The sequence below is a fragment of the Physella acuta genome, unplaced genomic scaffold (assembly GCF_028476545.2).
Source record: "Physella acuta isolate Inbredline_101_S28 unplaced genomic scaffold, ASM2847654v3 ptg000745l, whole genome shotgun sequence".
NCBI lineage: Eukaryota > Metazoa > Mollusca > Gastropoda > Physidae > Physella > Physella acuta.
The window spans coordinates 138,027-165,452 of NW_026732263.1; the positions used below are offsets into that span (position 1 = coordinate 138,027).

The 27,426-nt window shown below is 39.4% G+C and overlaps 1 protein-coding gene across 3 annotated transcripts in view; it reads right to left on the bottom strand.

Annotated features, from left to right (window-relative positions):
* Positions 1-27,426, bottom strand: part of LOC131950211 (uncharacterized) — a 48,669-nt gene that overhangs the window by 4,332 nt on the left and 16,911 nt on the right. For 2 of the 3 annotated variants that reach the window (XM_059312269.1, XM_059312268.1), the window contains exons 2-7: positions 8,503-8,779; positions 5,307-5,458; positions 3,874-5,104; positions 3,072-3,298; positions 2,216-2,409; positions 272-1,093 (exon numbers count right to left, since the gene is read on the bottom strand). In XM_059312269.1, coding sequence (XP_059168252.1) covers positions 272-1,093; positions 2,216-2,409; positions 3,072-3,298; positions 3,874-5,104; positions 5,307-5,458; positions 8,503-8,601 — 2,725 coding nt within the window. In that variant the 5' untranslated portion in view covers positions 8,602-8,779. Of the gene's footprint in view, positions 1-271; positions 1,094-2,215; positions 2,410-3,071; positions 3,299-3,873; positions 5,105-5,306; positions 5,459-8,502; positions 8,780-18,841; positions 18,949-27,426 lie in introns of those variants that run through there. The other variant, XM_059312270.1, reaches the window with a different exon arrangement.

The window sequence follows — 27,426 nt, forward strand, 5'->3', positions numbered from 1 at the left end:
CCACATCATGTACCTAGAAAAGTCACCCATGTTGTATGGCCGTGGGTATGTAACATGCTACACCATGCACCTAGACAAATCACCCATGTTGTATGGCCGTGGGTATGTAACATGCCACATCATGTACCTAGAAAAGTCACCCATGTTGTATGGCCGTGGGTATGTAACATGCTACACCATGCACCTAGACAAATCACCCATGTTGTATGGCCGTGGGTATGTAACATGCCACATCATGTACCTAGAAAAGTCACTCATGCATGTCACTCACCGACGGGGTACTCTCCACCCCCTCTCCAGCCTTTAGCTGTGCGGTTAAAGTTCTTGCCCTCCAAGAGATGGACCGACTCGTCAGACTTGAGGGTCGACTTGACCACCGGCAGAGGCGCCAGGTTCAGACCCTCAAGTTTGGCGCTTTGATTTAGCCGTTGGTTCTTCTCCCACTCCGTCAACTGCGAGAAAGCTGCGTCGACGTTTCCAGAATTTTCTATGGCGGCCTGCCACGGGGTTTTTTCTTTCGTCGCGGGCTTCGCCGGGAAGGGGGAGGGCTTGGGGTGGGGAAATTTGGCATTGGTTTCGTCAATAACAAATTTATCCGAACGCTGCTTTCGTTTCTCGAACATTCGTCCACCGCGTCCCTTGTGTGCTTTAAGATCAGCGACAATGTCAAAACAGGTGTCTGGGGGGACGGCGGTGTGTTCACATTTTTTAGAATTCAGACGCAGTTTCTCAAACTGCTCCTGGGTCAACGCCATTTTGGTTTGCTTCGCGTCGCTGCTGATGCGGTTTTTGAGACTCGGGATTTTGAAGTACAGCAGGGGTTTGTTCCCGCCCTCGTCAGGACTCAGCTCACTGTCCAGCTCCTGGAGATTAGCCACGTCACCAGCCGAGGACGACCACTCGCTGTGGCCCTCGTGGATCCACTTGCTGGACTTGCGTTTCCGCTTCATGAACATCTTGGCGCCACGTGCTCGTCGATTGGCAGCAGACGTGAGGGATTGGGCGATCTTCTTGCACAGCTTCATCTGCTCCGTGATCGTCGGGTAATTCTTGCCAGGTGCGTCGTAGAAGGCGGAGTCAGAATACAGTTTCTCTGAGAACAAAAGGGAATGAGTCATCGACTCAGTATAATAGGCAGAAATTGAGTCACAATTTTAGTTCTTCTTTGCGCAAAGATTAAGTAGCTATAATGAAGTCAACTTTTCAACCTAATATTTTAATTTCTTTGTTTTTATTAGAAATTTTTTTATTTATAAAAAAAATACAATCTACAACTTTTTAAATAGGTCAAACTTTAAAGCAGGCCAACTAGCGTCCTTCTTTTTATTTTCTCTATACAATTAAAAACCTTATGGTTTTATTTTCCCATAATTTATGTTGAAAGAGTTTTTTTAACAAAGTAAAACATATTCTCTATGCCTATACCACCTGTTCACAGTTTGGTTCCTGCACTGAAATATTTATCTGGCCAAAGAGTGCGTCACATCTGAATTGTATGCTAGAGAGTACAGTAACATTTTCTCTAGTGTTTTTCATGTCAGACTTGCCAAAGTTCACAAGTAGCTTTGAGAAAATCCGACTCAATAGAAATAAAACTCCCCTGTAAAATTATCCTATCTGCATGACATTTAAAAGAATTCCGTGGTGTATTGTAATCTAAAAATATAGACAGATAGTCGTTTTAGAGGCGGAAACTTTTATTGATTGCGGAAATGTCTCAGGAAGCAAATGCCAAATAGGCGGAAACTATATATTCCTCATCTTAACAACATTAATAGTAGATTTTAAATCATGTCTATTTTTATCTTTATGTCTGTCTTTTTTTTTTAATCAACCCAAACTCATTTCGTTTATTAAACTAATTTAAGATTTCAGAGAACTAAACACGTTTGTGTGAACATACTGTTTGAGGCTTTACTGTAACATCCAACGCTTGACTGTGTATAGATCCACGATCTTTACAAGTAGCATCGCTCGCCCATACACGAGACTACTCCAAATGACCATACTCTGACACCTTAACAGACTTCAAATAACCTACTGCTACTGATATAACTGTCATGGCTGCTAGGTTTATGACTGACGTGATCGACAGCTATTGTTATAACTGTCACAACTGACAGCTCCTATCATGACTGTCATGACTGACAGCTACGTTTATGACTGACATGACTGACAGCTACATTTATGACTGACAGCTTCTGTAATGACTTACTTCTCCTCCTGATGACTGACGAGTCAGGACTGGAGCCGCCGTCGTCAAAGTCCTCCATGTCGTCATAGTACTCCTGGTAGCCGCTGTCTGCGTGGATCTCCACGGGCGGGGCGAACACGTGGAGACGCCCATGCTTGTGTTGGCCCTGCTGACTGTCGTACTGGTCCACGTGGTCGGTGTAGTAGTCCTCGTACCTGCAACATCAGGGGCGGAGCTAGTTCAGGTTGGGAGGGGGGTCTAACTTTTATCGCTAAATGTACCCAAACACTCACACACACACACACACTGTTAGACAATTGAGAGCAAGAGTAGGGAGTTAAAGTGGTCGTTGTAGTAGTCCTCGTACCTGCAACATCAGGGGCGGAGCTAGTTTAGGTTGGGTGAGGGGGTCTAACTTTTTTGTCTAAATGTTTGGAAACTAAATACAGTAAGTACCCAAACTTACACACACACATACACACACACATACACATAAACACACACACACACACGGTTAGACAATTGAGAGCAAGAGAAAGGAGTAAAAGTGGTCGGGCCGGTAAAGCTCATGGCTGTTAAACCGATAAGTTCCGAGTTCGAATCCCCGAGCAGATGAGGCTCGATAGGGGACAGCAACCTATCTTGGGGAAGAAAAAAAACCTCCAAAATCAAACAACTGCTGCCTTGTGCTTTGTTCTTGAATTACAAAGTCTAATGAAGCTAATCCAGAAAGAAAAACAGGTTGAAGTCGGTGTCAACGGGCCAAGACAGATTGACAGGTAATACCCAATTTTTGTTGGAAGAGATCACTTCCAACATTACAATTAAGAACGATGAAGAAGACAGCGAGCGTGCGAGAGTAAAGAACTGAACTGACTCGTTCTTTGAGGTGGTGGAGGTCTGTGACTGAAGAAGTCGCCTCTTCTGTTCCTCCACAAGAGAGTAGCCGGGCTGCTGCTTGGGGTAGGTGAGGGTGGAGTAGGGGGAGTTGTCCTCTGAGGGGGTCATGGGGGCCTGGTCCTGGTAGCCGTCTGATATCCAGACGTTGGGGCGCCAGACATCCCGGGTGTTGCTCTGTGGCTTGTCCGGCACTATTTTCTTGACCTGATGGACAGGAGGGTAAGATCGATTGTAGGTGTCTTTAATTTTAGCATTTGAGTTGTATTTAATTATGTTCAAAAGTTACCATCATTATTTAAAAAAAACTAATCTAAATAACAGTCCAACAAGAATTTGAAACGTAAATTAAACTCGCGGATATATGAATATTTGTTTTTAAGTCAACAAACATAATCTCGTCCTATATGGGTGGATAGACTAGAAAACATCCCTGAGACAAATTTCTACATCACTAATTAAAGACTAAAAAACCAAGTTTATCAAATGTTTACAGTTTGATAAATGTTCTACTCTGCTACATATGATAAAAATGTAATCAAAGCATGTAGTAATCAACGCTGGAATTTAAATCAGCATTATCAGCTCAGATAAAAAAAAACTTCTCAGAAGCCAAGGAATTCTCAATTAACTCCTACACTTTCAACAGTGCTTACGCCGATGCTGTAGAAACATAAAAACTTTACTTCATCGGTCATGTTTACCTTCATACTTTCATTGGTCATGTTTATTGTCATATTTGAGGGAATGAGATAAATGGAAGACAATAAGTTGTTCAGTACCTGAAACATTGGCTGTGGGGGCGCATTTTCTTTCCCATCAACTAAAGGTGAGTACAGGCCAGGGATGTCTTTCTTGCCTTGGCCAGGTACAAACTTGGTGGGCTTAAACAAGGGTCCGGTGCTGGTCAGGTTCCCAGAGCTCAGGCTGGTGGGGAGGGCGGGCTGGGGGAGGGGGATGTTGCTGGACACGGTGCTCTGGAAGGGGGTGGGGCCTTTTTTGTTGGTGACTGCCGTCGTGTTGACGGTTGTTTTGCTGGTGGTGGTGCGTCTGGTCGCGCCGTTGGACTGGACGACGTTGAAAGCGGAGGTCTGGTTCTGGACGTAGGACGGGCCGTAGTTGCTGGTGGTGTGGACGGTCTCTCGCTGGACGAAGGTGCTGCTGCGCCCGTCGTCGCTCTTCTGCACGTGCTGCTCAGAGGTGACCTCACGTCTGGTGCGACCGTCATCGAAAGTGGCGTGAGCCGATGTGGACATCACACCTGGCGGTTTGGCGCTGACGGGAGGGGGCTGGGGGCTGGAGAACCTCTGGGGTTTGGGGCTGACAGGAGGGGGGACGGGACTGCGGCTGTGGGGACTTAATCCAGGTGCAGGCTGGGAGATTACCGTGACTTCCGGCTGCACAAGGATAGGAGCCGGTTCCGCGATGACGTGAGGGCTATAGCGAGACGGGGAACTCGCGGTCTCTACAGAGTCCACAAAAGGCTCGGCGCAGACTTTGCTTTGCTGGAACGAGGAGTGAACCTCGTCGACTTGAGTCGTGTCTTGGGAAGTGGAAATGTCGCCAGCGTCGATCAGGATCAGGGGAGACGACTCGACTTCCTGGACGGCTTCAGAGTAAATGTCGTCCTCCGTGGTGATGAGGGTCACACCGGAAGTTTCCTCCGTGCTGTAGGTAGACCCGCCCATGTCATCCACAGTTGAGGTGAGGATGAGACCGGAATTCTGTTCCGTGTCGTAGGCGGTTCCACTCACATCACCCACGGTGGCGGAGAGGGTCAAGCCGGAAGTTTGTTCCGTGCTGTATGTGGACGCGCTCATGTCGTCCACGCTGGTGATGAGTTTAAAATTACTCAAGCTGAGCTCGCTTTCTGCCGTGTCGAAGGAATCAAAATCGGCCGATGACGTCATTTGAAGGGTAGGTGGCGCGCTGTCTTGGGGCGCGGCCATGACGCCACCAGGAACAAGAATGGCTTTCTTTGGCTTCTCTCGGCTCAGCTCATCCATGTCACCTCTGAAATATGACATCCCATAATTGTACAGAATGCCCGTTTGCTTAATTTTTACACAATATCATTTTGCTTTTTTTTTTTACATAATGACCTTTTACTTTATTGGCACATAATGTCCCTTTACCTTTTCTAATATAAAAACCATGTGACCTCCCAAGAATAAAATAAGAAGTTAGAGAGTAGAACCAATAAGACAGTACCGACCTGAAGATCTCGAGCGCCAGAGAGTCTCCCGCCTGCTCCACCAGCTCTAGAGCCTCGTCCTGCGTCTTGTCGTGGACGTGGACGCCGTTGATTGAGATGACGGCGTCACCCTCCAGGAGGCCATGTACGTGAGCCTGACTCTTCTTGCGAATCTGGGAGTCAGAAACATCGGCGTCAGAACGTATGGCGGAAGGAACATTGGAGTCAAAATGGCGAAGTGGTTGGTTTAAAATATTCTTGTGTCACATGTGCTTGAGGGGGGGGGGGTCTGGGGTGGTGGAAACAATTCCAAAAACTTAAGTAGGAGGTAACTACACCGACTAGCAGTGTTAATTGTCTCAAATTTAACAACGCCTTCTTCTCGTCTAAGTCATATTTCACACCTAAAAACAAAACATAAGTCCATTCTAACCTTTTATATAGTAAAGTAAAGAATCGAATCATCAATTTACCTAGTAATCAATCGAACAGATGAAGTAGTGTTCATATGTTCATTTATATGGTTCCTACTAAAAAAAATTTTTTTTCTATTTTCGTGTTTTCGCAGTAAGAATAAAGTCATTAATGTAAGTGACTAAGTTTTCCTGCTTTTGTAATGCGACACATTTTCAATATAAAACTTGAGCCGGTCGAAACTTAGCTCACCATGAGTTAATAAAGACGCACATTTCGTGAGCATAGCGCATATCTTGCACGTGATGCTATGACGGGGATTTGATATTCTTCAGTTTTGTTCTGTGATGTAAAAATAGTACATTGTTGCCAACTATTGTATTTCTAGTTAATTTTTTTCTCTTCTGTCTACGCTGTTATCCATCTCTTTTATCTCACTCGGAGATTTAAAAAAACCTCCATCTACCCATCTCTCGCTTCTTCTCTCAATTATGGCGCCCGATGCTGTTATATATTTACCAAACCATTGCGGCCTAGATGCGCAATTTTTATTTCACATAGTCTGCCAGACGAAAGCATTGTGTTTTAGGTGTGATGTGATAGAAAGGAAACATCTTGTTTGTGACCTTGAACTCTGAGGGTGGGGGGGGGGGGGGGGGAAGAACCTGATCCATCCGACGTGTGCACGTGTGGATGTTTGCTCACGCCGTTTCAGCTGCCAAAGATTATCTCTCGTCTTCAATCGTCTGCTGATTGGTTGGGTTGAAACTTGGGATTAATTTTTATCTTTTTTATACTAAACGTTTATGTCCTATAGCCTTGTGTGCTGATTGGCTTGGTTGAAATGTGAGATCTATTTTAATCTTGTTTTACACAAAACGTTGATGAACTATAACCCCGCTTGTTCATAGCCTTGACCCCTATTGCAGGCCACAGCACAGTATTTAAGCAGTGTTGTGTTTTACTTCTCATTAATGATTTGTATTTTAGTCCTCTGATAGAGCTTTTTACTTCCATCGGGTACCGGATAGACAGATTGGCAATCGGAAGTGGGGGGGGGGGGGGGAGAATAACTTCATAGGGTACCGGATTGACGGTTAAGCAATCAGAAATAGGTGGGGGATAACTTTAGTAGTAAAACGAAAAGTGCAAGTAAGATTCTTCAATATAATTTATCTCATTAAATTAGCCAAACCATGTTCTGATAGTGCTTTGTTACAACTTATAAGGAGTCGGGTACTTTTCATACCATTGTCTGATGAGTTTTTGTATTGTAAGTCTGTTAGAGGAAATAGCTTCATTAAATGACCACAAACTTTGGCTGCAAACATTAATTGACAGAACAATATTTGGGTGCTGGGTGTGTACATTAATATACATTAATTGACAGCAAACTTTGCATGTTGCCTGTAACGCTGACATTCTGTAGCCAGGATTCATGTAATACAGGTGTTGGCCGTTGATTGGCACAGCACTAATTAATGAAGCCGAGATTGTGCCAGCAAGAAGTGAAATGGCACCGCTTGATGCGATATTTGTTGTGTTTATTTTTTATTAGATTTTGTTCTGTTTGATGCACTCATTATTTTTCAATCTCAAGCTCAATTATATTATTTTCAGTTGCTTTTATTTTATTCCTCCTATTATAAAGCTTTAAAAAAAATCTTTTGAGAAAAAATTTTATCCTTATGTTTGCAAACCGTTTGTTTTTAAATTTTCATTTCCTAAAATTTGATTCCCATAATTTTGCTAAATGTTGATTCTTGATATCTAAATATAAGGTGTAGAAAAAAAACATAATAGATACAATGTGAACAATAAAGGTTCTTATAATATAAAGGGTCGGTAATCGAGTTGAAACCTATCTAAGGCGATCGTTACTCTTTCAGTTACAACCGAATCATCCAAGTTTATTTGTCTCCCCTGGGTGAGCCGGTCACCGATTGATCTCCCTTTGTTCAACCGTTGTTGTCTTGTCTCCCTTTACTCCGGCTATCTCGGCGCCGGGAAGATGGGTTAGCTTGTATTACTGGAGCCAGAGATCTATTGAACACTCGGGTCCCGTGTGTGCACTTGGAACTGTTCCATGTACAATATCACAGAGACTTCTGCAACCATTTTTTTTTCTGGTCAGGTTTTTATAAGCAGGTGATGAGGGGCTGACGTCATCTTAGCGAGATGCTGACGTCAATACGGGGAGAATTATTTGATTCGTAGTGCAATTTTTTTTTATACGTGGGTGGTGGTAGCTGGTCGAATTGGCTTGTTGGATACAGGGAACCGTTCAGACGGGGAAATACTCAGTTAGAGGGGAACTGGCCAAATGGGAACTGGTCAGATAAAGGGAAAATGGTCAAATAGAATAGACTTGTTAGAGGGAAACTGATCGGATACGTGGTGGACTGGTCAGATACAGGGAACTGGTCAGATACTGGGGAACTGGTCAGATACAGGGGAACTGGTCAGATACAGGGGAACTGGTCAGATACTGGGGGACTGGTCAGATACAGGGGAACTGGTCAGATACAGGGGAACTGGTCAGATACTGGGGAACTGATCAGATACTGGGGGACTGGTCAGATACAGGGGTACTGGTCAGATACAGGGCAACTGGTCAGATTTATGGGGACTGGTCAGATACAGGGGTACTGGTCAGATACAGGGCAACTGGTCAGATTTATGGGGACTGGTCAGATACATGGGGACTGGTCAGATACATGGGAACTGGTCAGATACAGGGGAACTGGTCAGATACAGGGGAACTGGTCAGATAAGTAATAATTTAAATCCATGAGATTCTTACCTTGTTGATTGTGAGAGGTAGGGACCCTCCCCCAGAAAGCCGGAACCCCCATGGCGCCCCGCCCGTTAAAGTGACCTGGATCCGTTCAGCGCTGACCATTGCACGTGTCAGTTGTGGGTGTGTCCGTGGCACACGAAGGAGGCGTGGTTACAGCTCGCTGTCTACCCCTGATTGGCTAGCTGACGTGGGTACAAGCACGTCACTCTAGAATCATAACAACGTGTGACGTCACAAGACTGGAGGGGCGGTGTCTTAGAAAATCGAAGATATTTTTACACTGGAAAAAAAAAGAAACAAAAATTGTAATTTGTAATTATAAACTTTTATATTATTACGGAATAACAAATACCATTTCAATCATCAACAACTTAAAAACATTTTTTTTTCTTGATCCCTGTTTTTGATCTATAAAGAATTCAGTGGTAACAATGTAATCTATTTAATCTAGCCGTGGACAGGAGGGATAACTCATAGATTGAGCAGCAGGGCTAGATCTATAAACAATGTAAAAGACTGAATACTAACAAATCAAAAAATGTCTTCTCCATTCTTGTCTCTACATTGTGACAGACGTGATTGCACAATGTTGGCTGTAAGAATTTGGTTAGTTGTTGTCAGTCTGCGAATGTCCACATCCTAATTTAATATGTTGATGTATGTGAAGAAAAGTTAAAAAGTTTTCGAAAATTTCGGGGATTTTCGAAAACTTTTGGCTTCATAGATTCAAATCAGGTGTCGGTTTATTTTAAAAACTTTTTTTTTAAAGTTGCAAAACATTCAGATATTTAGAATGTTAAGAACGTTTATTTGATTTGATTACGCGTGATTTTTACTTCGAGCAAAACTGTAACCACTTAACAAAACTAGACCTGATGACAATGTAATGTAAAAAAAATGACATAATTAGATGTTTAATTAATGTTTAAAAGATTACTTAAAGAATTCTATCTAAAGTTCTAATTTTATCGCGCTATTACACGGAGTATCTGTTTAAGTATTAGAAGTATAAAGCGAGGGTGAGCTCCATAAAATTCTTCATATATATGTGTTCGCATAAAACAGTAAGGGTTGGGATGGCATTGTTAATGTAATTTTAATTGAATTTTTTAAAATAAAAATTTATTCCACGCTCACCAAAAACAAAGCAAAGAACATGTATTTGCTTTTTATGTAAATGAAACGTGTTTAGAGCGTGCCGCGGTCACAAAGAAATACACACGCTCGGCGCGGTGTTTACACTAACCTGTTACTCGCATTGTTGGAAGGCAAGACATGGGCTCGCACAGACCAAACAAAGCCGACGTGGCATAAAGCAGACTTCAGAAGTCATTTCCTTCTTCGTTTCGCTCAAGGAAATCGGTAAACATGCCTGGCAACAAATCTAAGACTTGTGGGCTTTTCTTAAAGGCAGACAGGAACATGCACAGCAGTACAGTGGTGCTCTGGTCTTTGAGGGGGGAAACTGCCGGGACTGAAAGTTATTGGTGTGTGGGATTAGTTAGGATAATGAGTGGCTTTGTGTGGGGGAGCTGCTAAGACTGAAAGTTACTGGTATGTGGTTATTTGGTGTGGGATAGTGTGTGGGACAACGAAATGTGCGGTTTTCTCACGTGTTAGTATTAGAAACAAGCTAGCAATCACCTCATCTTAATATCATGTAGTGGTTTTTTGTAATCTAGATGCGGCTCCTTTGATATCAAGATGCGGCTCTCCAGCTCCTTGAACAAATACTAATAATCTTAATAAAAAAATAAAATATTTGAAATAAAAAAATGTCAGTGGCTCTTTAAAACCAGGGAAATTTTGAAAATTGTAACTTTTGGCTCTTCCGCTTCAAAAGGTTGCCGACCCCTGGCCTAGTAGAAATGTATTGTTGTAAACCATCCTAAAAATATGTATGTTGTATACACAACACCGCCTGTAAGTTATGATATGGTGGGATAGCACGATATCACTATCTTGGACGTAATATATATATATATAGATAAAATTAATATTACATAACAAAAGATAATGTCACATGTATAAACAATACATAGGCCCCGTGGCGTAGCGAGGTCGGGTGTCACCCGGTGCGGCACTTAATGGTGTCACCTCCCCCCCCCCCCCCCAGAGGTGTAGCGACCCTTCCCGGGGACAAACTTTCAAGTTTTCGATTTGCACCCCCCCCCCCTCAAACTTTCGATTTGCACCCCCCCTCTCAAGTTTTTCTGTATATATTTTGCTATTTTTTGCCTTGGTTTCACCCCCCTAAATGGTGTCACCCGGTGCAGTCCGCACCCCTCGCCCCTGCATAGGCCGAGACCATTCTAACAATGTCCAGACTGCCAAATGCTGAATAAAGATTTAAGACTGAGTCATAATACAGACTATAATGGTGATATGTTTGTCAAAGTCAGGTAATACAGACTATAATGGCTATATTTTAGTCTATCTGAGCTTGTATTCAATAACAAACAACACTTGGAAAGTTAGTTCATGTCCATGAAAGCTATCACAGAGTGCAAGGAAGTTTGGATTCTAAATGTCATCATATTTTGTTAACTAACCTCATATCTGCTGCCGTAACGTTAGTTTTCTGAAATGTTAATGATTTACAACCCTCAAAACCCGTTTTAAAATGTTTGTTTTGGTTTTTCTGTTGTTTTTTTAAGCCATTGTTTATCAACAGTTTAATTATCGTTCTGTTAAACGACTTGTGTATTGAGTTGTTTTGTTTTTCTGTATTATTTTAAGCTAGTCGCGTTTGAAATAAAGACCAATCTATTTATAGCACCAGGCAAGTGTTTTTATATGAACATTGTTTCCACATGCCTAGTGATCTCTTATGGTTTTTTTTTATATAGATGCAGTATGCTTATGTGTGAAGTGTGTTTGATGTGTGAATCATTCTTATGTTTGATGTGTGAATCATTCTTATGTTTGATGTGTGAATCATTCTTATGTTTGATGTGCCAGATGAAGTAAAGTCTAAAGAATTCGATTTCCAGATTTCGTCCTTTTTTTTCTCCGCTAAAGATCTGCTACAGGGAGATAACTCACAGCTCCGCATTTATTTCCAGCGTCAGTTTTTAAATGATCGTGTGCATGTTGGGGACTGCACAGTGTGAGTACTGCCCTATCTTCTTCTCAACTCAGCACTAAACATCCAGCTACCATCAGATCCGTACAGAAATATCCTTCTTACGTCACTCGGCTGCTAGGCTATTTAAAGACAGACACTTACCTAAAGCCTGTATGTATCATTAAAGACAGACAAATCTAAAGCCTGTATGTATCCTTAAAGACAGACAAATCTAAAGCCTGTATGTATCCTTAAAGACAGACAAATCTAAAGCCTGTATGTATCCTTAAAGACAGACAAATCTAAAGCCTGTATGTATCCTTAAAGACAGACAAATCTAAAGCCTGTATGTATCCTTAAAGACAGACAAATCTAAAGCCTGTATGTATCCTTAAAGACAGACAAATCTAAAGCCTGTATGTATCCTTAAAGACAGACAAATCTAAAGCCTGTATGTATCCTTAAAGACAGACAAATCTAAAGCCTGTATGTATCCTTAAAGACAGACAAATCTAAAGCCTGTATGTATCCTTAAAGACAGACAAATCTAAAGCCTGTATGTATCCTTAAAGACAGACAAATCTAAAGCCTGTATGTATCCTTAAAGACAGACAAATCTAAAGCCTGTATGTATCCTTAAAGACAGACAAATCTAAAGCCTGTATGTATCCTTAAAGACAGACAAATCTAAAGCCTGTATGTATCCTTAAAGACAGACAAATCTAAAGCCTGTATGTATCCTTAAAGACAGACAAATCTAAAGCCAGTATGTATCATTAAAGACAGACAAATCTAAAACCGGTATGTATCATTGAAGACAGAAACTTATCTAAGGCCTGCTATGTATCCTTGACTAACATGAATATAGCAAACAACAAATAAATAGAAAGTAATACTTTTATAACAATATTTTTGTTATAAGTTTGCTTGAATTCCGCCACCGGAACTTTACCGTAAGGGTTGTAAAATTGCGACCCTCTTATTTTATCAGCGTATGAAAACAGACACTAGCAAGTTCTTGTCCCGACCCCCGGGGTGATATTACTGGGGCTAATGGCCAGGTGCGGGACGGGGATAACTGTGGGTGTCTCTGCTTGTCTACTTGTTTCTGCTTGTTTCTACTAGTTTCTGCCTGTGTCTACTTGTTTCGGCTTGTATCTTATTGTGTCAACTTATTTCTGCTTATGTATACTATTTCAACGTGTATCTACTTGTTTCTGCTTATTTCTATTTGTTCATGCTTGCTTCTGATTGTTTACTTGTTTCTGCTTGCAGTCTGCTCAAGTGGTTTCCCTCAGTTGCAGAGAGGATTTAAGAAGAAAAAAACACTATTTTTAAACCCCACTTCTTGACTCCCCCCCCCCCTCCCCCTGTGTAACCCCCCCCCCCCCCCACCAGACAACAAATATCCCAATTTCGACCCACTTTTTGTTTGTGCTGTGCCATGCTGCCCTTCATTAAATCACGAACTCACTGGTTTAAACCATCCAATTTAAACATCAAATAAAATCTGTGTTAATGAATCAACTTCTGGACGGGGTGCTGTAAATAAACCCTCGAAGAACTCCCGCGGATGAGACTGGAAGAAGAAAGATGGCGGAGTGTGTAGTTGAGCGGTCTGATCAAATTAATGATGTGCTTTGTGCCGGGGATTTGGTGCCAAGTTTCATCCCCTGGCAGTCTTGTACCCAAGTGCATGTAGGCCTCGCCAAGGACGATCCGTTGGTACCATTACATAACGATAAGTGGCGGATGGATTAGTTTTATGTTCAGGATACGATAAGATGACTTGTAGATTTGCAGATCTATTGATAAAATCCGTGAGTTATCAGTGTAATGTATATACATATGGATGATTAAAAAATATATTTTGATATTCAGAGATTGACAAAAACTATATGCACTAACTTAAACCTTAGCTTAAACCTATAAATACACGTTAACCGTAACATAAACATGCGTGTTAAGTTGTAAATCACTTGGGTACGGCTAATCAGTATGAGCCAATTTTTAAAGTTCTGAGTCAGTGTATAGAATAAGCAGAGCGCCTACAGTTATAAGCATTCACTGTCATTTAACACTGTTTACAATTAATTCTCTGAACGTCTTAAAATAGTCCCTGACACCTACCACAGACACTGGTTCTCAAGAAGAAAAAAAAAACCAGACAAAAACATCAGTTTTAATCTTTTTCATTATAGAAACTCTTTTTCTTTCCATTATGATCAACGGTAAAGAATTTAAACTCTACAGAAATACCAGTTGGGATGTTGAAAATAATACAAATGTAATCAAATCTGTGAAAATATATTAAGAGCGGCAAAATAAAAATCCAGCTGAAAATTTTTCCCATGAAATAGCTGCATGTTTGCCAAGATGGAAGTGGTATCAATAGTTTTGTTCTACAGACATGAACTCACCTGGATTGCGGTTGTTGGGGTGGGGGGGGGGGGGGTAGTGGGGGAGTGAGAAAAAAGGGGGTCACCATAATTGTGCAGTAAATATGGCAGCACGTGTTTGTCATTAGAGATCACGTGGTACAACAAATTTTTTTTTTTGTAATCGTGAGATCCTTAAGTGTTGGGCGACAAGAACATTTGTCTAATTTGTGTTGATATTTTTAAACAGCTTAAATATGTTTCAAGTGAGATCATAAACCAAACAATAAATATCCTGAGTTTATGCATTTGGGCGGCAGAGGCGTAGCTAGGGGAGGGCGGGGAGGGCGGCCGCCCCGGGCGCCGACCCTAGGGGGGCGCCAAAAGGGGTAAAAAAAAATTAAAAGCTCATTTTAAGCTGCAGTTTTGAATTATAAACAGTCAAAGTAAATAAATATAACGGCTGAAAGCCTTTGCATTATGATTTAACTATTTTCTACCTTGATTGTGTAACTGTACAACGTATATTCTTAAGAAACAGTGACTGGAAAGACCACTTTCCAGCTTTCCTAGATGGGGGGGTGGGGGCGCTTTTTCGAAGACTAAATCGGAAAAAAATCACATCGGATTAAGGAATAAATAACCGATATCACTCAGAAAAGAAACTCATTGTACTAAAGCTTATTTTACGATTGTATAACATTAAAAAAAAGAGTTAATGCCGTTTAAAATTTGCTCTACCATTTTTGTCCAAGATGGTGGGGGGGGGGGGGGCGCTTTTTTACCAACAAAAAGCGCAGGATCGGTGACTAGATAACTCTTTTACACTTAGAAAAGAAACCAATTGTGTGTCTTGAACTCCATGGAAGCCCTGAGACTGACTTACTGAACCTCTTGGGTTCGATGGAACTCACTGTTCTAAACTCTTTTGATTACTTCTTTTTATTCGTTTCGGCTTCCTAAGGAACATAGGCATAGGTGAAACTTCGTCAAATCACTTGATTTTTATGAAGATCAAACTGTAATATCCCAGCCTTCCCTTTCTCTATTTCAAACGATTTCTTTCAGGACTTATTTTGTCTTTTTCTCTTCCTCTTTCCCCAATGGAAAGCACCTGCATAGTGATGTTATTTTTTGTCTTTCTCATATTGTGTCCGAACCACCATCTTTCATTCTCCACTGTCTTTAACCTAACTCCGAGCCATACAGTAAAAGATATTTCATATTTAGCAATAGAGCATGACTGTATTTTTTCTGACAACGCATTTTATTCCCACATCGACTTAGAATGTTAATACTAATACACATTTTATCGCTGCTAATTGTAATCTGAACGTCATGGGCGGTGCAACTATCATTAAACCGGTTAATACAGCTTTGTCAACCAGTACAATTAGTTCTGAATTTGTTGTTGACTGTGTGCGAGAAGGCAGCGCACATCTGATACATCCAAGACTTCGAGCTGTTTTGCCCGCTTGATTCCAGGTTGTTTCCTTCAGCTTGTTTCCTTATACAATCAACCAGTCAACGAAATACCCATATCGTAGTCCAATGTGTACATAATTTGCTATTGTAAGTCAATTGTATGACCTTAATCTAATAAACTTATAATCCAACTATGTACTATATCATAACAGAGATTGCTCCAAAGATAAAACATAAAAAGACTGTCCTAAACGAATTAGCACCTTCTACAAATTATTTTTTTTCTGACATTACTAATAATTTTTTAAAGGACAATGCATCTTAGAGGGAATTTAATGGGCGTTGAGTGAAGATTTAGGGAACGACAATCATACTGCTGAATTATTAATCTTTTTCCGGACTGTCGCACACACATACACATACACATACACACACACACACACACACACACACACACACATATATATATATATATATATATATATATATATATATATATATATATGTATATATATATATATATATATATATATATATATATATATATATATATATATATGGGGGGAGCGCCAAACTGAAAGTTCGCCCCGGGCGCCGGGAGGGGTCGCTACGCCTCTGTTGGGCGGTAGCTTTATAAAAAGTATCTTTATTTTTATGGACAATTTAATGTTTTAGGTTTAATTATAAGACTTTTATAGACAAAATATTTTTTTTTTGTTTAGTGTATGCTGTGGGAAGAATGTGTAGTGTGGGAGAGCTCTGTGTGGGTGAGAAAGATTATGTGGATGGGAGAGAGGGATGTGTGGGATGGGTGTGTGTGCTGTGGGTTGGTTTGTGTGTGTTAAGGGAGGGACTTGTATCGACTTTTAACTAAATTTAGGTTGACACCTAAAAAAATACACTCATTGTGTTAGAACTACGTGATACAGAAACCTATTGGAGACAGGGGCGGAACTACAGTGCCGCCAGACCCCGCAATGCGGGGGGGCCCGCGTCATTTAGGGGCCCGTAGCCGACCATAATACATTTTTTATAGTTAAAAAATAATTTTCTTGCATCTTTGTCTTGACGGTAAAAGCTTTTGTAAATAACAAACAGATCTACTATAGCAGTGATGTTATACAGTAGCTAACACATGATGTTGTGTAAAAAAAAAACATATGCCTGAGCTGTAGTGTGACAGGCAAACGTTCAAAACACTTCCATGACTTATTTCCCTTGTTAAAATAGTTAAATACGGGCGCTCCTAAGCTCCTTTTAATATATGTGTACAAAACAAATTAAAAAGCAATAACTTCTCTTAATTATTATTGTTTAAGAAATGCATACTAAAGAATAACATAGCATAAAAAGGAAATATATTTGAAACAAATAATATAAATACAAAAAAAACATAAAAATAAACATAACACGAGAAACCATTACACATACAAAGCTTTCACGTTTTATATTCTTTTGACCGGCTAAAACCTTGGTGGGTAGGCAGTATTACAGCAAACATTTTGAATAGACTAATTCTAAAGGGGGCGGAGTGGTCTAGCGGTAGAAAGCCGGACTGCTAACCCGAAAGCCTCGAGCCCAAATCCGGGCCCAAGTCAGCAGACCGTCCACCCAACCCCGATGTGTACCCAACTCACGTTAGGGAAAGCAAAGGCGGCCGACCGTAGTGTTGAAACGTCACAGAAACAGGTGAACTCTACTTCACTTGACCCATAGACCGTCAGGTTTAAAAGCGAAACTTTACATCAACATCAAATTCTGTTTCATAATTTCGGGAGATGCCTGGAAGAAACCCTGATTTCTTCCATCAAAAAATGGAAAAAATGAAAGGTTAAAAAAAAAAGACTAATTCTAAATCTTAACTAAAAGATTCAATTCAGACTAATGCACTCACACACATGACAATTTGTAATTTTTTAAATTGAAAAAAATAAATGTCAAAACTCGATCAGGCTAGAAATGAGCATCCAATGTTTGTATTATATATATATATATATATATATATATATATATATATATATATATATATATATATATATATATATATATATATATAGGGGGGCCCAGAATTTTTTTTGCGGGGTGGCCCTTTTTTTCTAGTTCCGCCACTGATTGGAGAGTTACATCTGGTGTTATGGTAAACTGGAGTAAACTGCTAGAAACATGAGATGAAAATACTTTATTTAATGTTTCAAAATCTATAATTAAAAGTATATATTTTCTATATAAATTATATACTTTTTCTAATTTGTTGTGGGGTGGGGGTTCATCTTTAATTAGGTCTTCTAGACTTTAGATTCCCTGAATATTAGGTCTTTAATTAGGTCTTCTAGACATTAGATTTCCCTAGTAATAGGTCTTTAATTAGGTCTTCTAGACTTTAGATTCCCTGAATATTAGGTCTTTAATTAGGTCTTCTAGACATTAGATTTCCCTAGTAATAGGTCTTTAATTAGGTCTTCTAGACTTTAGATTCCCCCAATATTAGGTCTTTAATTAGGTCTTCTAGACATTAGATTTCCCTAGTAATAGGTCTTTAATTAGGTCTTCTAGACTTTAGATTCCCTGAATATTAGGTCTTTAATTAGGTCTTCTAGACATTAGATTTCCCTAGTAATATGTCTTTAATTAGGTCTTCTAGACATTAGATTCCCCTAATATTAGGTCTCCAGTTTCTCTCACATGACGTTCAGAAGCTCATTACGACTCAGGTAATGACGTATGAGGTTCCTACCTGGGGGTTTCCGTGTTGTTGAATTTGTTAGGCCGGGACTCAGCCAACGGGTGGATAAACAGTGGCGTGGGGGGGGGGGGGGCTGATTGAGGAAGGGGAGAGCAGTTGCTGGTTGTTTAAAAAAAAATGAAAAAAGTTCAGGAAATAACCATCTGTTAATGGAACAAAAATATAAAGCGGTAAATTAAACAGATGAGCTTTGTTCAAACGCGGATGGTTCGATCCTGTCAATTCGAACAGTGAATGTATCGACGCACTGATTGATCTCAGTGCTTCTTTGAAATAACTAATTGATTTTTTTAATGTTATTTTATCATTGTTCTAATTTTTCAAGTTATTTAGTTTATTTTTACAACTAATTTTGTTTAAATTAAGAATCAATTCCAAATACCGTGTTAAAAAAATCACACATCACAAATTGTTAATTTTAGCCATTACTGTATAAAAATATTAAAAGGCGAAATATTAACTGTAATTTTTTTTTTATTTCAATCTACTCATTGTTTCTTTAATACTTCAATAGTAATAATAAGTTCACGGTAGCTGTCTTTAAATGTATGTTAACGAATACTTTCCAAATCAACGAAACAAGCCAGCTCATGTGTGAAGCATGGCTAATTTATACTTATGAATATATGAATACAACTGAACCTATTTTTATATCCAAGTACCAGTTCTAGAAAGTGGTTCAACATGACTATTGACCCACACTAAACCCCGACCAAGTGAGCAACTTACCGTGTAAAACACGAGTACCTGGTTAAGGTGAGTACTTGGAACAAAAGGACAACACCATAGAGCGTAAATCCACTGAAATCTTCAAGAAATCACCTTGACATACCCCACAAACAAACCCTCTTCTTTTAGATCTGGCTCGTGTTTTCTTGCAGCCGCCCCACCCCACCCCGCCCCGCCACTTACCTGTTGAGCTCAACATTTTTTTTTTTGCCTCACCTTGCGCATCACACAGCTATCATCCACTCACACTTTGCCAACATTTATACAAACTTCAGTCGCCAGATTTTTTTTCCCACAATAAAAACAACCGCCCCCAACCCCACTCCCCACCAACCAAATTTTACCTTTTAGTGTTTACCTGGACATGGCGTAGCAATTATCTCCCCCCCCCCCCTCCACACCTACACCCTCACACCTCCTATCACACCCACCCTTACACCGACACCTCTGTCCGTCACAAAGAACCACGGCAAAAGTTTGAGATTTGTTCCGTATGTTAGAACAAAGTCTGCAACTTGGACACCATTGAGATCAGTTTCTGGTAACACGATACGATTCATCTTTGGGGAACAATTGAAAACACGCTGAGATAATTTGCTTTGTCGTTACTGAGGATTGTTTGTGAATACTTGGAAGGCTGGGAGTTTTTGGTGGCTTGTGTTTGAAGAGGGATTGGATTTGGAATCAAATATTTGGAGTTTTAGAGTTAAGAGCTGTGAGCTACATATACTGAGGTTATCTAAGTTGGGGATCTGGAAGTTTTGAGTTAAATAGTTTGAGCTTAATGCGTTAGTAAAGAGCGAATGAGTTAATTTTAGGAGCTAGCTGTATAGAGTAAGTAGTGAGTTTTAACCATGGAATAATGGAAGGATCTTACGAGGTGGCGATATAGAGCTTACAGAGTTTAGGTAAGAGCTAAATATAGGTAGAGGCTATGTAGTACGATGGCCTCAACATGCCGTGTGAAGAAGAGTTTAAGGCTATGTTAGATGAAGTGACCAATGGTCAGACACTAAAGGTCAGAAGATGGAAGAAGAGTTTAAGGCTATGTTAGATGAAGTGACCAATGGTCACACAATAAAGGTCAGAAGATGGAAGAAGAGTTTAAGGCTATGTTAGAAGGAGGGACCAATGGTCAGGCAATAAAGGTCAGAAGATGAAAGAAGAGTTTAAGGCTATGTTAGAAGGAGGGACCAATGGTCAGGCAATAAAGGTCAGAAGATGGAAGAAGAGTTTAAGGCTATGTTAGAAGGAGGGACCAATGGTCAGGCAATAAAGGTCAGAAGATGGAAGAAGAGTTTAAGGCTATGTTAGAAGGAGTGACCAATGGTCAGGCAATAAAGGTCAGAAGATGGAAGAAGAGTTTAAGGCTACGTTAGATGAAGTGACCAATTGGTCAGAACCTGAAGGTTTGCAGCTTAGATCTTTGGATAAGGTTAGTGCAGTTTCCAGATTTAAAGAAGAGCTTAATTAAATTAAGTTGTTGCCGGCTAGATCACATATCAATGAACACTATTTTGTCAAGCTTGCAATGTGTATGTACATCACTAGAGGAGTGTGTTTACCAGATTTTTGCTCGTGTCACATAACTTGCCAGCAAAAAAAAATTGTTAAAAACCATCATGCTGATATGCGGGATGTAGAATTTATCAGTACTAGCCCCGCCCTGGATCTCTCTCTCACATACGGGTTACACGGCATGAAATTGACGTCATCTTTAGAAAATAAACACGGGTAATCTCTGGAACTTCACAAACAGAATTTCTACTCTCTGCCCCGCTGAGATTCTCTAACCCAGAATGTATACTCTCTCACCTCATATAATACACTAACACACAGAATGTATACTCTCTCACCTCATATAATACACTAACACACAGAATGTATACTCTCTCACCTCATATAATACACTAACACACAGAATGTATACTCTCTCACCTCATATAATACACTAACACACACAATGTATACTCTCTCACCTCATATAATACACTAACACACACAATGTATACTCTCTCACCTCATATAATACACTAACACACACAATGTATACTCTCTCACATAAAGTGATACAGTGAGAAACATTATATTTGACCTAACATTTTATTTGAATATATGGGGTAGCCATCATACAATCGTTTAGAAATGTGTCTATTTTAATCAAAACAATGAGCCTTGTTTAATTTAATCATTAGATTCAATACTTTTTAAAGGCAAATATTCACTAGATCTAAGGTTTTGAATAAATCTTCCTTGAAAATAAAAATAATAAATAACATCGCCTCGAAGAATCAAACGGCGTAAAACAAAATCATTTTATTTCGAGGAAAAGTGTTTCATTAGAGTGACTTCCCTATTTTTTTAAATCCCGTTAAAAGAAATAACTCTCCCACTTTTTTTTTTAATTCCCAGGTTTTAAAATATGCACTCTAACCCACAGCTTGACGGAATAGTGTTAAAGCTGACGACTGGAAATGTAAGAGAAAAAAATATCGCAGTTCTCGCTTAAAAATTAAGGTGAAAAAACGACGTGAAGCAAAACGAAAGTAGAAGGTGTAGAAATGTGTGGAGCAAAACGAAAGTAGAAGGTGTAGAAATGTGTGAAGAGAACGCAATAAACACGTTTTATACCTTGATATTCTACACATTGGAGTGATCCGTTTATTACAGGTGCTTAACATCAAGGCGTCTCACTTTAATCTTGATGTACCCCCACCCCCTTTGTCGAAATGTGTATTCACCGTAAATCTTAACACGTTGATATTTCCCTACGCATCCCAAGGACACCAGTCAGTGTAGAGGGTTGCGAGGCACGTCGACATCCGGGTACTGGATGGCAAAAGTTTTAGACACTCTCTGGTAACTGTTTGAGAATCACTGAATATTTTAAAGCTTGGGTGAGATAAGATTTATTGGTTTTTAACGTTGAGGTCAGCTTGTCTTGGTGGAAACTATGAGGCTCCAGCTCCCAGACAGGAAGGCTCTTCTTGCTGGGTAGGCGATGGTTGGGGGGGGGGGGGCGCACAGGGTAGGCGAGGGCTTGGGGGGGGGCACTAAATAGGCGAGGGCTGCGGTCAAGAAGGCATGTTGGGGAAGGGGTCGTCTGCGTCAAGTCAAATAGAGACTTGCGACATAAAAAGTTCCATATAGTAATACATATATTCATATTGTAAATCGAAAGGTTCAATACCTGTAAGTTTTAATCGATACTTTATTTAAACGGGTCCAGGAGTCAAGTTTTAGATTTGTTTTTATACGTTATGTTTGTATATGTTATGATTCCTGTTATATTATTCCGCCACTTATATATATATATATATATATATATATATATATATATATATATATATATATATATATATATATATATATATATATATATATATATATATATATATATAAAGTATGGGATGTCCCGATGTTCGTCATACCAATTACATCGGGTATTTGCACATTTGCAGGTACGTTTTAGATGTATTGTTTTTGCCAAAGATCGGCATTCAACTTCATTCTAACGGGGAAGTTAGGGCCATCTTAGTAACTGAGTTCAAAGCGACCAAAACAACGTTAAGAGTTTAAACTTTTAATTTCCCCTTCCTTTGACTAAACGCGAATTTAATAGAAGAAAACATTTGGATAAAAGAAAAATTCCTTTAAAGTTTTTACGAAACTGTTTTCGCCTGTATGTGTTCTCGAAAAACTAGCGGTTTCGTCATCCCAACCCTTATTTTCAGATAAGAATATTCGAGAAAGCTTAGTTGAGATAAAAGGGGTGACATCTCCATGTTAGTCTTTTGAATACGTACATTAAAGAAAATTTTAGTTAACTTTTTTTTTCTCTCTTTTCCGCCTCAGAAATGTAATTTACAGAGTCAGTTTGCCTTGCATGTTCGCTATAGTATTACAGTTTTGATCATCGGCTTGTGAGGACTGATACAGATTTACAATAGTAATACTTCTTTCTTACTTGTAGCCTACTGTCATTCAGTTAAGATGGTTTACTGATACATAGATCTAAACCAAAGCCTCTAATTACAATTTTAAATATTACAAAAAAAAAGGAGACTTACGACATCTTTTTTTTTTTCCAAAAGAAACTTTCGTTATCGTGATTTGTTATAGCACAGAACATTCCATTCTCGAATTAAAGTAGAATACACAATTTCAAATCTCTACAAATTAGATCATTCATTGTGTTAATAGTTTTCTATATTTACAAGAATCAAATAGTAATTCTCAATTATTTAAGTATAAGAAATTGACAAAGAATCATATAAGAATTGTGTTAGTTATGTTTAAAAAACTAATAAAACAAAGCATCCTTTTTTAGTTCTATTATTGTTCAATTTCTCTGTATTTTAACTACTTTTGTGACTACACGTGAAGGTTGTTTCCCTTTATTCATCTAAAAATGAGAATACTTAACTTTAAACATATTTCACTACTTTCAATATTGTAAACTACATGAACTCTCTCTCTCTCTCTCTCTCTCTCTCTCTCTCTCTCTATATATATATATATATATATATATATATATATATATATATATATATATATATATATATATATATATATATATATATATATATATATATATATATATATATATAAGGGTTGCAGCCCTTTGGTCCCCAGGGGCCACAGAGGAATGATGATGATGATGATGATGAGATCATAGTAATAGAGAGCTTACATTTTTTTAGAAACGGGCTTTCAAAAATCGAGTTCTTAAAAAAGATGAAATACTTATTTCAAATACCGTAAAATAAAAGTTGAAATTCCAACTTTGGGTAAATGAGGAATTTCACGACGGAATTCTAAAAGATGTGGGTTAACCCACGCAGTGTTTATTGCTCGACGATAAAGCCCCCCATCCCCCCCCCCCCTCCCCCCTACACACACAAATACACACAAACTCTATTACAGTAGAGGGCAGTAAAAAAAAATCCATTGACCTTGTAAATGTAATAAAAATTTTAGCCGACAATTTGACATTTTGATCTGGCTATCTTCTGTTTTCTGCTAATGTAACCACGTTATCAGCAAACAGGCGTGGCTTGTTGGGTAACGAAATGTGCTAATGAAATTAAAGATGATTAAAGATGGGCGAGCCATGGTACAGGTAAAGATGGCGGTGTGAATAAAGTGGTTCATGTGTCGGTGTAAATAGAATTATTGAGTTGTGGCTGTTAATGTTTTAATCTTTTTTTTTTCTTGTTACTTTATTAATCCCGGTTTTATATTTTTAATGATGTTTCTTCTTCTTTATACGGTGGTTAGCGATGCAATAGGTTATTTGTTGTCGTAATGGTTGAAGCTTTATCAGTAATTTATCCTTTTCAATGCGATGTTTGCTTATTAATTCCTCACAGTTCTTTATTGTAGGACTATTAGTAGACTATCCTAAAAAGGCAAACAACTAATTGTAAGGATGTTAAATTGAAAAGATTTTTGAAATATTGAATTAATGGTGGAAAAACTTGAGGAGGGTGATGTAGAGAATGACAATATTCGTTTGAAAGTGCCCAAAGTGTTTTTTTTTAATTACATAACAAATAGAATAGAAGGTAAAAAATAAATATTTTCACGTCTATTATTTTATTCATTTAATATACTTAGCTTTACTTTTTTAAAGCAATATTTTCTTGTTAATCTAGTCTAGTTGTAATTAGGGTTTATTCTATTGGTAGTTGTAGGGGGCAGAGTTTCTTCCAGGCATCTCTTCGGGGGGGGGGGGGGGCTTTTAACCGCCCCCCCCCCCCCGAACGAAATGAAATTTATATAATTTATATAGAAAATATATACTTTTAACAGTGTCCGCCCCCCCCCCCCGAAGAAAGTCTACCGCCCCCCGCCCCCCCCCCCCCGAAAATTTCAAATGCCCCCCCTCGTAGGGGGCAGCAATGTTATTGGGATGGGACAGACAGAAGATGCTCGCGTCTACATGTTCTGGGTTATCCCTTGATGACGCGCCTAAATGTAAAAAGGTTATCTCCCTTCTCAGTATAGACAGGAGTTAGTGGTCCTTTAGTTAAGTGAGGCCGTTTCCCTTTTCAGTTTGTGGGAATTCCCGGTTCTGACCGATCCTTTTGTTTGGGCGTCAGATAATGAAACACCAGCATCAGATGGAATTATCGTTAAGGTGTCATCGTGATGATCAAATCCGCTCTAAGCTGAGGTTAATCCTGCCCAAATATACTCACTCTCACTAAAATTTTAACACCGATATTCTGTCCGTTTCGGAGTGTTCTAGCACATTCCGTAAACTGAATTTGAGACCAAATTTTTGTTGTGAACCGTCCATTGACCTCTAACTCAAGTCTCATTACTTGTGTCCATAAATACACATAATCCCACGTGTTGACATAGCTTCGCCCACCTTACATCCAAACTTTGCTTTATCACAGAACAAAAACAAAAGATAATTTTTTGTCTTAAAACAAATTTGGAAGAACATAATCGTTGAAGTAGATGAGAAATGTTTTTTTTCTCTAGGAGCAAACATATCTGATTACATTACACACTGATAAGTTCCCCTATCAGGCAAGTGTTTTTGGGAAGGGAGATGGGGGGGGGGGGGGGGCTTACAGGTACCGGCAGTAGAAACATCAGGTCTAGAAACTTACAGGAAACCAGAGGAGTCAAGGGTTCAAGGTCAAGCAGGTAAGGAGATTTTGACGTCAGAGTTTCTAACATAGGTAGGCATTAGTGCTCACACTTGTTATCTGATACAGAAACAGTTGTAGGTTCTAGGGGGTGATGGTATCACGGGGGGGGGGGGGGTAGCAGGGGGTGATGGGATCACGGGGGGGGGGGGTACCAGGGGTAAATGGGATCACAGGGGTGGGGTGCCAGTGGGTGATGGGATCACAGGGGTGGGGTGCCAGGGGGGGGGTGGGATCACGGGGGGGAAGGGTACCAGGGGGATCATATTACGGGGGAGTAGCAGGGGATGATGGGATCACGGGGGTGGGTGATGGTGCGAGAGGGATGGTATAAGGTGGTGATGGTACCAGGGGATTGACAGCACCAGGGATTTACACTGAAGGTTGTTGTTGCTGTGTGGTATAAGTAGGCGGAGAACGGAAGTGTTATTCTATAGGAAGTAGTTGTGTTTGTTTGGCATATAGGCCATAAGGGGCTACTAAAATTCTTTCATTAAATATCAATATTTTAAACAAAGTAAAACATTCACATACAACTTTCTTCTTTATATGACCAATAAACTTAATTTAAATAGCTGAGGTTAACTTTTTTTTTAAAACTGTATATTCAATTGAAATGTTGCCTTCATTTACATAAACGGAAATTCGTGTTTCATGAGTCTTTAGCTATTAATTAAAAGCAGTGTAGATTTAAGGCTGGGGGAAAATGATAATAAGTCGTTAATTTAAGACATCCGACTGTCGAGCGAACACAAAGAAGTATTGTAAATTTCCCGGTACTGCCTGTAATAATGGAACTGTCGGATCCAACTAGTGGGAGCTTGCTTCAGTACGACCGTTAAACAACCTGGAATCTAGGCCACGTACCTACTTTCATGTACTGGTACTAATTTCTGTCCTGCTCTACAAAAAATACACCTTGTTGTGTCCTAGGCTTATCGGGTCACTGGTAGTGCCAGATAGAAGAGTTGTGTTCAATGTGTAGGTTTATCTTCAAAAAGGGCAGTAACCTAGCCCAATACGTTTATATACAGGAATAATTTCAATATTCTAGTTTGCTTTAAAAAATAATTTAAAAAAAAACTTTTAGAAACAAATAAAGTATAAAATTGAAATGTTATTTAATGAATAAGCATCAATATAAAAAATATAGTTTTTTTTAAAGTATTAAAGTAGATTTAATTTAGAAATGGAAACAACTCAAATTTAAGCAAGCAAACTTTATTTCTTTATACGAAAAAATTATTTGGTTCAGTCTATAATTATTGCAACTGGTTTAAAAGAGGGATAATTTTATTACGATAAAAAATTTAAAAAAAAAATAAAAATAAAAATTTAAAAAAAAATTACGATAGATTTTGGATCTACAGATACAATTTTGTATGTTAAATATGTGGAGTTCGTTTGTTAACTGACTTAGACACAACGGTGGTCAGAACTATGTCCAGCGGCATTTAATTTTTTCGTACTCGAGTCGGATATTCCTTAGTCATGGTTCAAATGCTTCTCTACAGACTAGTGTCCTGGATTCGAACTCGAGACTCCCTGCATTACAATCATCCACTCTACCACTCGACCACGCCGTCCCACGTAATATTGAGTCAACGACAGAAATTGTTCCGGCATCATCCGTGTGCTCACACATGGGTGGGGTCTGACGTAACAGGTTCTGGGATGTGCTGGCGTAGGAGGACTCTTGACTCCTCGCCAGGCAGGTAAAGATATACACCTCAACAGGTACTGGCCTGATCTATACGCCAGGTAAAACTATTTTCTATCAGAAAACTATTGGGGAAAATGCGTGCATTGAAAACCTCTGCAAATGAAATTATGATGCATATTAAAAAAAACAGTCTGTTTCTAAAACAGAAAGGATACGGTTACTATAAATATTTATTGAAATTATAAAAACCTCCAAGT